Source organism: Trachypithecus francoisi, unplaced genomic scaffold (assembly GCF_009764315.1).
Source record: "Trachypithecus francoisi isolate TF-2019V2 unplaced genomic scaffold, Tfra_2.0 Lachesis_group5, whole genome shotgun sequence".
In the NCBI taxonomy this organism is placed as follows: Eukaryota; Metazoa; Chordata; class Mammalia; order Primates; family Cercopithecidae; genus Trachypithecus; species Trachypithecus francoisi.
The window spans coordinates 28,469,307-28,483,368 of NW_022681470.1; the positions used below are offsets into that span (position 1 = coordinate 28,469,307).

General features: G+C 40.2%; 2 protein-coding genes across 3 annotated transcripts in view; one reads left to right on the top strand and one right to left on the bottom strand.

Moving 5' to 3' along the window:
* Positions 1 to 7,461, bottom strand: part of VAMP4 (vesicle associated membrane protein 4) — a 42,425-nt gene extending 34,964 nt beyond the window's left edge. For both annotated transcript variants that reach the window (XR_004433580.1, XM_033195849.1), the window contains exons 1-2: positions 7,298 to 7,461; positions 3,739 to 3,853 (exon numbers count right to left, since the gene is read on the bottom strand). Coding sequence is in view for 1 of the 2 variants with exons in the window: in XM_033195849.1 (XP_033051740.1) it covers positions 3,739 to 3,804 (66 nt within the window). In the remaining variant the exon portion in view is untranslated. The remainder of the gene's footprint in view (positions 1 to 3,738; positions 3,854 to 7,297) is intronic.
* LOC117074045 lies at positions 7,177 to 10,893 on the top strand. The gene is made up of 4 exons (XM_033195296.1): positions 7,177 to 7,293; positions 7,411 to 7,670; positions 9,876 to 10,000; positions 10,498 to 10,893. Exons 1-3 carry the CDS (start codon positions 7,177 to 7,179, stop codon positions 9,997 to 9,999), a joined length of 501 nt encoding a protein of 166 aa, XP_033051187.1. The 3' UTR covers position 10,000; positions 10,498 to 10,893.
* The last annotated feature ends 3,169 nt before the right edge of the window (positions 10,894 to 14,062 follow it).

The window sequence follows — 14,062 nt, forward strand, 5'->3', positions numbered from 1 at the left end:
TGACTTTTATCTCAATAAAGCTATTACCAAAAAAGTATGATAGGAAAGACAAACAAAACTTTTAAAAGGTTTTAAAAATAATTTATATATTATTCGAACCAATCAGTTATCAAACTTCATAATATAATAAACATCAAAAAGGAATTCTCTTTAAACAGTCAATTTTATTCAGTTCTGGTATCTAATATACTAGTAATCAATGAAGAATGTAAGGAGAAAGTGATACAATTACAGTCTCAGCAGTGGAATTTATTGAGACAGTACACTTTAAATTTAAAAATATATTCATAAAGCTTATTTATTTGTATTTTTTTTAAATTTAAGGTTTACTATTGTTTTTCTTGAAGTAATTTTTTCCTGACCTTGTTATTAGGGGGGACTTTATGTCCTATTTAATCTGATTTCCACACATATTAAACTGGTATTTAATATCTACAAATAGTAATTTTGTCAATATTTTCTCAGGATTATGACCAATATACCATGAGACTGTGCTACTGGTATATCACTCCTGGACTTGATTTTTAAAAAGCAATCGTATTCAAGTGAATATGCCCTTAACAGTGATTCCATTCAGTGAACACAAATTTACATTCAGCAGTGATTGTGAGAAAGAAACACAGGGGAACTTAGGAAATATAAATAGTTTAAGTTCGAAATCATGTAAAAATAAAACTATAAAATTAATGAGATTTGCACCAATTAAAATTATTAAATAATATACTCTTGCATACTATACATTGAATTTGGCTACAACTTTCTCTGCTTTACATACATTTTTCAAAATCGACATAGATTGTATGAATTACAAACAAGTTCTGAGAGGTGATTTTACTGCATACATTTCCATACTTCAGTCTTCATCTTACACAAAGTTAGATGTGACTTAGAGGCTCTCTGTCCAAGACTGAGGTATTTACCCGACATATCTCAGATATCAGTCAATCAACTGTCAGCATTTATTGATCATCTTCCAGGATATTAATGCTTTGCAAGCATCTCTGGGTAAGTGACTAAAAATTTCCTTGGGGCAATAAGAGGCTCAGATTATTCTAACTGATGATTTAAAAAATATTTCAACATATTTTGTGCACGCTGATCACTGAATATTCATCAGGAGCTTTCAGTCAGCTTGTACTGGACGCACATCAAGTCTGTGTTGTTTTACACTGGATTCTTTTATAGGTTCACAATTGGTATCATTTACTTTAATAAATTGACATTTATTCTCTGAACTAGTTTAGTATTTCTCCAACCTTCTGCTTTGTAAAGACATGCTGCTTTTTTTTTTTCTTTTTGAGATGGAATTTCACTCTGTCACCCAGGCTGAAGTGCAATGGCACAATCTCAGCTCAATGCAACCTCTGCCTCCCAGATTCAAGCGATTCTCCTGCCTCAGCCTCCCGGGTAGCTGGGATTATAGGTGTGCACCACTGCACCCAACTAATTTTTGTATTTTTGGTAGAGACGGGATTTCACCATGTTGGCCAGACTGGTCTCCAACTCCTGACCTCAAGTGATCCACCTGCCTCGGCCTCCCAAAGTGTTGGGATTACAGGCGTGAGCCACCACGCCTGGCCAAGACATGCTTTTGATAGTAATTCTTCAGTGTATGGAATTCCAGCACAGGTATGTCAAATTTTCTGAATCACTTTTTCTTGGAGGTCTATCTTGAAAGATACTACATAAAGAAAGAGACCCTGGCTTATCCCTGTGAGTGATTTCTCAATCCCTGATCATTCTCTGCCTTCTCTCTGCCACAGCCTTCCCAGTTCACCCAGACTTGGTTTATTTCCTCAAGGCATTTCTCAATTCCTTGCATGGGGAAATAGCTCAAGCAGACACTAAGAGTTTCACCATGACGTGGAGGTAAAAAGATAGGTGACCAAAATTGTTGAAACTGCGCCAAATGCTGGTAAGCAGTTGAAATTATGGCAAAAAAGGAATAATTGGATTTGGCAACATGGAAATCATTGGTTACTCCTTAAAGTTTATTTTTTAAATAAACTTGCTAACAATTAGTCTATTGGTGGATTCTATTCCCCATTTAAAAAAACAAACAAACAAACAAAAAAAAAACAGGCTGAGAGCAGTGTCAAATGTCTGTAATCCCAGCACTTTCTAGCACTTTGGGAGGCCAAGGCAGATGGATCACTTGAGCTCAGGAATTTGAGACCAGCCTGGGCAACACGGCAAGACCCCATCTCTACAAGAAAAATATAAACTAGCCGGGAGTGGTATCATGCACCTGTCGTCCTTGCTACTCAGGAGGCTAGGGTGGGAGGATAGCTTAAGCCCAAAAGGTGGAGGCTGCAGTGAGCCGTGATTGCACCACTGCACTTCAGCCTCAATGACAGAGCAAGACCCTGGTCTCAAAAAATAAAAACAAACCATCAAAAACACACAAAACCCAAAAAGCTGTACAAAGGGTTAGATTAAGGGGAAGAAAACGTTTCCTGTGTTGTACTAAAATAAACTTAGGGCTAAAAGTCATAAGATGGTGGATAGAGTGGATAATATGAAGTTCTGAGGTTATCCAAAAAGAGCATGTAAAACAAAGCAGACTAAAAGCTTTGCAAAGGCACAGACTATGTCTTCCAATTTTTAGCCCAGTGCCTAGCACACAGTAGGCGGTCAATATATATTTGTTGAATGAATCAAGACAAGAAGGAAGGGAAGGAGGGCTTCAGAATGGTGCATTAAAAAAATAAGAATGTGAATTATTTCCCCCAATAAATATGTATTGAGTACTTATTCTAAAAGTAATCTGCCTACAACATTCATATAAAATGTCTTTCAAAATGCTACATAATTTCTAGATTCATATATCTTTGCACAGAATATTCTGGAATAAACTAGAAATTGAAGCATTATATGAAAGATACTCTGGAACCTAAGATAATTACAGGTCTGGAGACCTTTATTTGCAATTCCAAAATCTAAAAGCTTCTGAAAATCAAAAGGTTTTGGAGGAAAATCTGAACTGATGTTAGCTAGTTTATTTACACACTTTATTTACATTAGTTAGGTATAACTAAATATACACTTCACTGAGAAATACTAATATTTTTGGAGGCACTGGTCCAGGCCCCAAAAATGCTGTTACATAATATGTTCTTAACTTTCTAAAATCTGAAAAATTCCAAATATATTCAGCTTCAAAGTTCTTAAAAAGATACTGCGTATTTGTATAAAACTCCCTTTCAAAAACTAGAAAGAAGCTATGAGAATAATGATTTGATCAATAATAGAAGTAGGATTCAGTTGTCACCAACCTAAGTAACATGTTTTTAAATACATTTACTATGAAGAAAACAATTAGGATTAGAATATAGTCATAAACTTTTGATTTTCCTGTTATTATTAATTAATTAATTAATTTTTGAGACAGGGTCTTGCTCTGTTGCTCAGGTTGGAGTGCAGATCACAGTTCACCACAGCCTTTATCTCTCAGGCTCAGGTGATCCTCCTGCCTTAGCCTCCCGAATAGCTGGAACCACAGGCACGTGCTACCATGCCTCACTAATTTTTAAAAAAATATTTGTAGAGACAGGGTCTCCCTAGGTTGTCCAAGATGGTCTTGAACTTCTGGGCTCAAGCTATTCTGCTGCAGTGTCCCAAGTGCTGCGACTGCAGGCATGAGCAACCGTGGCCGGATGGTTTTTTTCTATTATTTACAAAGGGAATGAAAACATATTTTGAATCTTTTGTTTTTAAAGCTTAAGATTCTGAACTTACCCTTTCACTTTTCACAGAACCCGTGACATCATCATCATTGAGGTGGCGCTTAAACTTGGGAGGCATATTTTTTACTTGCGAAGTATTTTCTGCTTCTCAACAGGATAGTCACTGCCTTAAAGAGAAAATAAATTCCATCAGATTTGAGACTTTGGGGTATAAGCTAAAGTACTTAAAACAATATACACAAGACCCCGTATGACAGTGACTCCCTCATTTTTCTGACTTCAATTCCTCCCCTCTCACTTGTTCCACTCCAGTGAATGGGGCCTCCATGCTAGACCTCAACACATAAGAAATAGTTAAAACTATGAGAAAATGGATGTAATTGCCCTAAGAGAACATGTGTAGGATATGAGTGACGTAAGATAGATTTTTATAAAATGAAAGAGCAGAGAGTACAGGGAAGATGTCTCACTGAGACATTAAATGCTTTACAATTTAAAGTTGGAGTCAGAAGACAGGATATAACATGTCTATTTCTCCCACTTTTAGTTGGCTGCTTAAACAATGATTCAGTTTCCTCATGTGTAAAATAGTGATTTTCAGGCTTCGGCAGAGGTGGGATGGTCAAATTGGATAATACATGCAAAAATATTCTGCAAACTATAATGTCCCATTGGTACTCCACAAAAAGGGGTATGTTTGGTAAGTACTGTGTGATATTGTGATTTATAAAATATATGTATATATTTGGTTTTAATCCCCATTTCCTGACATATCCTTGGAATCCCTGCAGTGATGTGTCTTGTGTATGCTAGTAAGATGACTGGTAGCTTAGACCCCAGATAGATTCAAGATGGAGGCTGGTCACAGAAAAACCTAGGCATGATTATAAGACTGCGACTTTTCAGCCCCACCCCCTAGCTTCCTGGGAGGGGAGGAGGGCTCCAGGTTGAACTGATTTCCAATGGCCAATGATGTAATCAATCATGCCTACTAATGAAGACTCCATAAAACCCAAAAAGGACAGGGTTCAGAGAGCTTCCCGAAAGCTGAACAAATAGAGGGTTCCTGGACAGTGGTACACCTGGAGAGGGCACAGAAGCTCTGTACCCCTTGCCCTATGCACCTCTTCCATCTGGCTGTTGATCTCTATCCTTTATAATAAACCAGTAAACAAAGTGTTTCTCTGAATTCTGTGAGCCACTCTAGCAAATAAATGGAACACAAGGAAGGGACTGTGGGAACTATGATTTATAGTCAGTCAGTTGGAAGCACAGGTAAAACAACCTGGAACTTGTGACTGGCACCTGAAGTTGGGGGGAATCTTGTAGGATTAAGCCCCCAACCTGCAGGATCTGATGCTATCTCTAGGTATACAGTATCAGAACTGAACTAGAGAACACCCAGCTGGAGAACCTGCTGCAGAATTGCATGCTTGCTCGTGAGGAGAAGTCTTTTTGGGGTCACAGGAGTATTCTGTGTTGAGAGAAAATAGGAGAAACTCAATTTTTCTTCTATCAAAACAACTGGATTAAACAAAACTAGTTTTCTTTGCTACAGAATGACTCACATCCTGTTATATGCTAATATGCATTGTGACTTCCCAGGAAAATGCTTGTGTATGCAACATATTAAAACTTTGAGAAAAAGTTGTTCTATGCAAATAATGAATTTTCAGTATTTTTGACTAGATGGTAGATGAATACTCAGCAATTCAGGATAGCTCAGAAATAATGTTATACTGTGTGCTAGGCACTGTGCTCAGCGATACGCATGCTTTTTCTTTTACTCTTTATGAACCTTCTTTGAAGTAGGAAACTAGGAGAAAACTAAAGTTTAGTAACGATAACGTTAGTCACTACACTCATTGAAACAGCAGAGATACAGGCCTAAATTAATCAATGGCTGTGCATTATCAGTTTTAACTGTTTTTTCAATTAGTTGCTCATCAGGTTTACAGAATTCTGTTCTAGAAAGACCCACTTCCTGGTAACAACCCAATAGTCCTGCTTCCTTCTCCACAAGAAGAAACACAGCCCTTTAAATTAGGTATAGTTAGATATCAGTTTGTTGGTTAATGACATACACTTAAAAAAGAATAATCCCAGAATCTGGTTTCACGAACCAAATAAAAGTAATATTTTAAGTCAGCTGCTTGTCAAAACAAATGGACACAAACACTTTGGTAAGAAATGCTTCCAAATCAGAAATTATTCACTTGTAACAAAAACCAAACTCTTGCTGCCTAACAGCTCTTGAGTTCTTGGTTCCACAATATTTCTGTCACATACATCTGGACCTTTTATTCCTCATACTTTGATTTCGGAATACTTAATTCTTGCAGAAATGTAACAGAATGCATGGAAAAACAGATGACAAGGCAAATTACTGAAGAACTTGTGCTTTTAACTATATCTGTATTTAGATTTTAACCCCTGCAAAGAGGCTCCCTCAACATCTCGAAGCAAACAGCAGGCAGACTTATATAATGCCTTTATGAGACATACAGTAAAACTACAATCTTAAGGCCGAGCAAACCCCATATTCAGGTCTCGTAATCCCAAGAAACCATGTGCAACAAATAGAAAGCCCATCAGCAAAGCAGTAGGCAGATTAATTAGCTACCTTGAACTTTGATGTTATTTGCAACTGATGATTATTAGTAACTGATGACATGTGTATCAAACAACTAGTAGAAATAAATCATGCTCAGAAAGTAGACTAGGATTTCTCCGCCTAAGATTTCTCCTACAAAAAAGACATGTGAATTCAGGTGTTTGTGACTAGGTATACATGTAAATAAGAGAGCCATCATGTACTTCCACATTGAGGATGGACCACCACTATAAAATTCACTTAAAAAAGTCACATCACCGTATGCTTCTTATACATCGGCATATACTTAAATGTCTATGTATGCATTTTCGTAAGTAGTACGTTATCTAGTCAACAGCTTTGAATCTGGGCAGAGGCTCTCCTTTTCCAAGCCTCCATTCCCTTTTTGACTCGTCTTCCTTGTCTGTCATCAGCCGTCTTGCTTGATTTCACAGAAATAAAGTGACTTGGATGGACACAGACCGGAGACGTCATTTGCAAAACCTGTCAAGTGTAACGATTCACTCCCACCTTCCGGTCATTATAAACACAGCAGGGTTGGCGCTCTTTCTCCCGAGCCCTTTAAATACACAATTCCAGGCAGCTGCGTTCACCCCCCACACCCAATCTGTCGCACGAGGCCACGTCCCTCGATATATCTGATCCTAACACTGGCCCTTCCTGCCCCACGGTAGCCCCTGGCATTCCTGACTGCATCCCACTCTTACCAAACCTTCCCCATCCATGGCACTGTTTTCTTCCCATCACCCCAGAGTTCCCCTCCATTCCAATTCTTCTCTTCCTCAACTGCTCCCCGTCCGCACACCCCTGTCCTCATCTTCCTTCCTCACGGCACCCCGGGCCCCAGCCTTTTCCCACTCCGGGGTCCCTTCCTAGATGCCGGAGGCCGGCCGACCAGCCCGACTAGGACGTCGGGGGGCGGCGAGGCTGGGCGTCTTCTTCGTTTCCTTCCTCCTCACACCAGCCCCTCCCGCTGGGAACAGGCCAGCGCCAGTACCTGAGGCTCCCGGGGAACTCCCGGCAGCTCTCCCGGGCTGGCGGTGCTGGGCGGGCGGGGGAAGGAGTGGGAAGCCGAGGTAAAAGGCTGGGAGGGGGAGAAAGTGCGTGCAGACCCGGCATCCGCCGCAGCGCGCAGCAGCGCCTCCGCTCATCGAGCCGATCGGCGCTCGGTGGCCTGGCGCCAGGCGGAGAGGGCGGGTCCAGGGCACGGAGATAGTCGAGGAAGTCGATTCCGCCGAACGCGCTTCGCCTAGAAGAGCCCAGACCCACACGCAGTTTAGATGCAGCTTTCCAAAGTTAGGCTGTGCTTTAGGGGAGGAACGACCACCGGTTCTCCAGGTTCCGGTCGCGATCCGGTGGACCTGCTTCGGGTTCGTCTGGGGCCTTTTCTGAAGAAAAGAAATCTGTTCGATCCCTTGTTTACAGAATTAGCTAGACTTGGAAAGAGATGTTAGGAGTTCCTAGGCCAGGCTCCTCCCTTTAGATAGGAGGAATATCTGGTTCAGAGAGGAGATTGACTTAAAGTTACACAGCTAGTTTAGATAGATACGGAACGAGGGCTCGGTGTTCTTTTCCCGGTATCCCTTAGTTGTAACTGAAAGCCTTCAGGTTTCAGGGAAATCGCCCTTGCCAGGCCATTCCGCCACTCTGCCCATTCCTCCCCTCACTCCCTCCCCCTCCGCCCAATTTGGTATCATGTTTAGATCTCCAAGCCCGCAGTAGCTGGCTACCAAAAACAATTCCTAATTTTGTTTTTCCGTTCTCTTATTTGTTTTATTATCCATTCCTCCCACGCCCCAGCTGGATTATTTTACTCACTGAATCATATTCACTACACATCTTTTAAAATGAATACAGTGTCTATGGGTCCTTTGTTGATACAGTATTTTAACTGTCTGAAATGCTTTGCCAGGCACTTTCTAAAGATATAAAAATAAGAGGGGGTGTTCAAGAACAAGAGTAGACAAAACAGCAGAAGGAAAGATCTGAGGACACTAAAGGAAAGGAAAGAATAGACACCCTCTTACCAAAAAGTTGCTCTTCTTTTGGTTTTTTTTTATGTAAAAATGTACTAACGAATTTGAAAAATGCCATGACTAAGGCAATGATACTCAACTCTGATTCACTTGGAGTTGAATCACTTGGAAAGCTTTTAAAACTACGTAGGTGCGGCCGGGCGCGGTGGCTCAAGCCTGTAATTCCAGCACTTTGGGAGGCCGAGACGGGCGGATCACGAGGTCAGGAGATCGAGACCATCCTGGCTAATACGGTGAAACCCGTCTCTACTAAAAAATACAAAAAACTAGCCGGGCGACGAGGCGGGCGCCTGTAGTCCCAGCTACTCGGGAGGCTGAGACAGGAGAATGGCGTGAACCCGGGAGGCGGAGCTTGCAGTGAGCTGAGAGCCGGCCACTGCACTCCAGCCTGGGCGGCAGAGCAAGACTCCGTCTCAAAAAAAAAAAAAAAAAAAAAAAAACTACGTAGGTGCCCACGTGTTACCTAGATTCTGATTTAAATGGTCTGAGATTTAGAAACAGCCGTTGGGTTGTCAGTTGAAGGTTCTGAAAGCTTGATGCTAAACTCAGTTGCCTGTGTTTATGCCAAGTTGCTGACTTGGACTGAAACGGCCCACCTAGAATAGAAACCTCTCATGGTTTATATCTGTCTAGGCGTGGTAGTGGGACTACCCCCAGACTCCACAGGTAACCCAGACATTATTTTTCCTTTTACAGCTGATTTTTTTTTTTTTTTTTTGAGACGAGTTATCACTTCTTCCCGCAGGCTGGAGTGCGGTGACACAAACATACCTCACAGCAGCTGTGAACTCCTGGGCTAAAGTGATCTTCCTGCTCTGCCTCCCAAGTAGTTGGGATTACAGGCACAAGCAGCTGTGCCCAGCACTTACAGTTGATTTTATGTCTGTATATTTGCATGTTATAGGATATTTTCTGGCTTTGGTGCCTTAGCCAGTTAGAGCTTTAGCTAGTTATAGCCTGGTCTCTTATACATAGACAACTTAAGGTGTGGTCAGTGAGCTCCAACGGGCACGTCATTGCATAGCTTTTATGGATAATCCATTCTTTGGGTTTCTTTTTTTTTTTAACCATAATTCTTTAGTCCCACCAGTCATTTTGGAATGGTTGCTTAGGAGAGGGGTAATGCAAGTCCCACCCTTTAATCACCTGAACAAAGTCCCTTTGACTATCCCCAATATTTGCGAAACTTAGAAAATGTCATTTGACAGTTAACATGAATCAAATATACCAGTAAGCCTAAAAGATTATAAGTAGCACTGAGCTTAGAATCAGAACTCCAAGCAACCCGAGTTACTTATTTCCTCCATTTTCTTTTTAGTGAGCTTCAGTTATTCAGATGTTAGTCCTCTAATTTTCTTTTCCCCTTTTGCAACATGACACCTTCATCCTTAAGAGGGCCTGCTGTCCTCTGAGCTAGAGAATCAGCGTTTTGCTGTCTTCCAAGACTAAATCTCTGGGCTTTTGATGGGATAACAAAGGGAATCTGAGCATCTGATTCATTCTTAAACAGACTTTCTACCATTCTTCATTTATTTCTAGCTCACATCATGCTCTCTTCAGCTTTACCTGGTGCTTCCAATTCCTGAGCCTCATGCAGGGTTTCATTGTGTGCATCAGGTTGCTTCATGGCCTGCTTGGAATTCCTACTTTTCAAGTCTGCTAAGGTAATTGCTTCTTGATTCATCTCCCTTCTAGCTTTCAATATTTAGTTGCTAAATGTTCAACATTACTTAAAATGTAAAAGTAAACAAGGAAATACCATTTTTCATCTATCAGTGACTGAGAAAGGAGTTGAGCAGAAGATCTGCAATCCAGTCTCTCCCCTCGTAGGGAAATACTCTCAGGAAAGCAAGCAAGCATGTGCTTTTTATAAATATGGTAATTACAGACCTCCTGGCAAACAAACCAATGGTATTTGCTAGCAGAAGAGTCCATATTTGTGGAATTCCTCTACCAAGATGTCCCAGATTGTCCTGGGATTGTTTATGGTAAACACATTAAGAATCGATCTGGTAATCCCAGCACTTTGGGAAGCTGAGGCAGGCGGATCACTTGAGGTCAGGACTTAACAGCCTGGCCAACATGGCACAACCCCGTCTCTACCAAAAATACAAAAATTGGCTGGGTGTGGGGGCATACACTTGTAATCCCATCTGCTCAGGAGGCTGAGGCAAGAGAATCGCTTGCACCGGAGAGGCAGAGGTTGCAGTGAGCAGAGAACGCACCACCGCACTCCAGTCTGGTAGACAGAGCGAGACTCCCTCTCACAAAACGAAACAGAATCAATGTGGATTTCAGGGGTATGATTAACTGGAAAATACCGCGGAAGTTATATAACTTAGCGTAAAATGGAAGTGTTTTGTAACTGAGTTGGCTCCTTCTGTGTAAGTGGGGTGACTGTACGCTTGATTTAGAAACCACATCTGTCCTGGGCCAGGACGCATCCAAAGCAAGAAGAAAGGACCTGGGAATTACTGGTGTTCTTGAAATTATTAGTAAAGCTCGATACTGAGTAAAATCTCTGATTTGACAGTTTGATCCTTTGTGTCAGCTCAATGGCAAAAATAAAAAAATTGATACTACAGTATTGGGTGTGTATGTGTGTGTGTATGTTTGGTATGAGAGCAGGGTGGGAGGAACAAGCATTCTTAAACAGTAGGAGTATAAAACTTGGTGCATTTTTTAAAAGTTCACGGTAATTATATGCATCAAAACTTTATATGAAGTTGTTTTTGATCTAACAATTTTACTTCTAAAATTTATCCCATGGGTATACAGGTTGTATATAAAAGTATTCTATAAAAATATCTATTACAGGATTTTTGTAATAGAGTGAAAAAAAACTCTTAACTGTTCAGCAATAGGAAATTGCTGAAATAAGTCATAATGTAGCCATTCAATAGAACAGTATGCAGCCATTAAAATAAACTAGATCGATCTAGATGTGCTCACATGGAATACCTGTATGATGCTATAAGGTGAGAAAAGTAAGGTGCAAAATAATGTGTAGACTCTACTTCCATTTGAGCATCACACACACACACACACACACCCCAGTAGGATGGTGATTTTGGCATGGAAAGTGTTACGGAATGAATTATATCACCTCAAAATTCATATGTTGAAGTCCTAACTTCCAGTGTGACTACATTTGGAGATAGGGCCTTTAGGACAATAATTAAGGTTAAATGAAGTCAGAAGGGCAAAACCCTAATCCTGTGGAGCTAGTGTCTGAGTGCATGGGCACAGAGAATAGGCCATATGAGAGCACAGAAGATGGCCATTTGCAGTCCAGAAAGAGAGGTCACACCATAAACCAAGCCTGATGGCCCCTTGATCCTGGACTTTTAGCCTCTAGTACTGTGAGAAAATAAATTTCTGTAGTTAAGCCACCTAGTCCATGGTATTTCATTATAGCAGCCTAGACGACTAATACAGAAGGGAAACTTTCTTGATGTGTAGTGTTTTGTACCATTCGAATATCTTTACCATGTATAGCACTTTTTCAATTAAAACTGGTAGAGGCACTCTCTTCCCCTAAAATTGGGACCAATTGATCAGTTAATTAAAAAAGTCAGTTATAGTGGTACATATTTTAAAATGGCAAATATATACTATAGTCATTTTATTTTGACTCGAATGTATAATTATATGTTCACTCACCAGTCTTGGTAGTAGGCCCAAGACCTTTTATCTGAGCATGAGTTTACTGGTTGGAACAATTTGTCTTTGTTACAATGTGCATTGTTTACAATTTCCAGTTTCATTTTCTTCAAAGTGGAACAAGAAGTTAAAGACACCTTTCAAGCAGTTTGAATGCCCAGTCAGTCTAGATTTTTGTACAATTTTTTCTCCAAAGTTTTACAGATTTACCTTACCTATGCCTAGTTCTACAGTAATTTTTGTTTGTTGTTCATGTTAATCAACTTAGTTTTTATAGAAAATAACTTTCTATTTGTATTTCATTAGAAATCTATTTACATATTTAAATAGATTCTATAAGTATAATAGGCATAAATACTTTGGAGTACAAATGTAAATTGACTCTTGTAAGCATATAACTCAATTAGTTTGGAGAGGAAGTATACAGGTATCATGTAGTTAACCATTATCTTTTCATGCTTAGAGTGCCTTGGTGTTTATATAAATATGGTATTAGTTTATTTTCATTTTGATTTTAAATGCTTTTAAATCCTTTATCCAGATTCATTAATAACACTTTTCTAAGGCTGACCTCAACTCCTAAATGGATTTCATGAAAGTGTGAATAAAACCAAAATAGTTCAGCCCTCTTTTTATCTCCAAGCAGATGAAGAAACAGAGTGCCAGAGAGTTTACGTGGTTTGCTAACATTTCACTGTTTGTTTTATTCTCTTTAAATATGTATCTCCCCCCAGCATGCATTATTTGAGAATTAGTTATAGATGTCATGCCTCTTTTCCCCTAAATACTTCAGTAGGTATCTCCAAGAACAAGAACATTCTCTTCATAACTCTAATTCAGTTGTCAAATTCAGAAAATTTAACATTGATGCAATATTATTTTCTATCAAAGCATCCATATCAAAGTTTGCCAGCAGTCTCAGTTATGTCCTTTGCAATGTGAGTAGTCTACAGAGAGAATGGAGAGTAATGAGTAATAAAGCAAGTGGAATTTAGTTTTTAAAGATAAGTTCAACTATAGTTTAATTATTTTTAATATATATAATAATGTGGGAAATGCCCTGATGCCTTCCTCATGAAACTTTAGATGTGACATTATAAGATGGACTCAGAGAGGTGCTTTGTTTCTCTTCTAACTGTTCTTGTTTATTGATGTAGTGACATGTTGCAAGAATTTTATCTTGGAGAAATTACCTTCCACATGTTCCAAAGATGGCAACATTAGAAGAACCTGCATAATAATGTGCTCTAATTGTGTTATGAATTTATTTTACTACTTCTCTGAAAGTTAAAAATGGTTGCCATTGGCCGGGCGCGGTGGCTCAAGCCTGTAATCCCAGCACTTTGGGAGGCCGAGACGGGCGGATCACGAGGTCAGGAGATCGAGACCATCCTGGCTAACATGGTGAAACCCCGTCTCTACTAAAAAAAATACAAAAAACTAGCCGGGCGAGGTGGCGGGCGCCTGTAGTCCCAGCTACTCGGGAGGCTGAGGCGGGAGAATGGCGTAAACCCGGGAGGCGGAGCTTGCAATGAGCTGAGATCCGGCCACTGCACTCCAGCCTGGGCGACAGAGCGAGACTCCGTCTCAAAAAAAAAATGGTTGCCATTTATTTTCTTGGTTTCACACCTATTTTCTTAAGAACTATGCTTAATGATTAGCATATGTTTCTGCACAAATCCTCTCTGATATCAAGTGTCATTTTCCTCATTTTATCATTTGGACCTCAAGGTTCTGAGATGACATGTGATTTGTCCAAGGTTAGAGAATGGTACAACTGAGAACACTAGAAAATATTGCAGAGCAATAAGCTTAAATTTAGATAAATATTTTCTCTAAATGAATCGCATGCTTTTCCCTTATGATAGAGATTAGGCTGCTGGGCACAGTGGCTCATACCTGTAATCCCAGCACTTTGGGAGGCCGAGGTGTGCAGATTGCCCGAGGTCAGGAGTTCGAGACCAGCCTGGCTAACATGGTGAAACCCCGTTTCTACCAAAAATACAAAAAAATTAGCCCAGCGTGGTGGCACACACTAGCTGTAGTCCCAGCTACTCAGGAGG

Excerpts from the sequence above, each read along its gene's own strand:
- LOC117074045 (XM_033195296.1), top strand. The coding sequence starts at position 7,177 with ATGCCGGAGGCCGGCCGACCAGCCCGACTAGGACGTCGGGGGGCGGCG. Across the intron at positions 7,294-7,410 it reads CTGGGAACAGGCCAGCGCCA|ACCCGGCATCCGCCGCAGCG; the intron begins GTACCTGAGGCT and ends AAGTGCGTGCAG. Across the intron at positions 7,671-9,875 it reads ATCCGGTGGACCTGCTTCGG|CTCACATCATGCTCTCTTCA; the intron begins GTTCGTCTGGGG and ends ATTTATTTCTAG.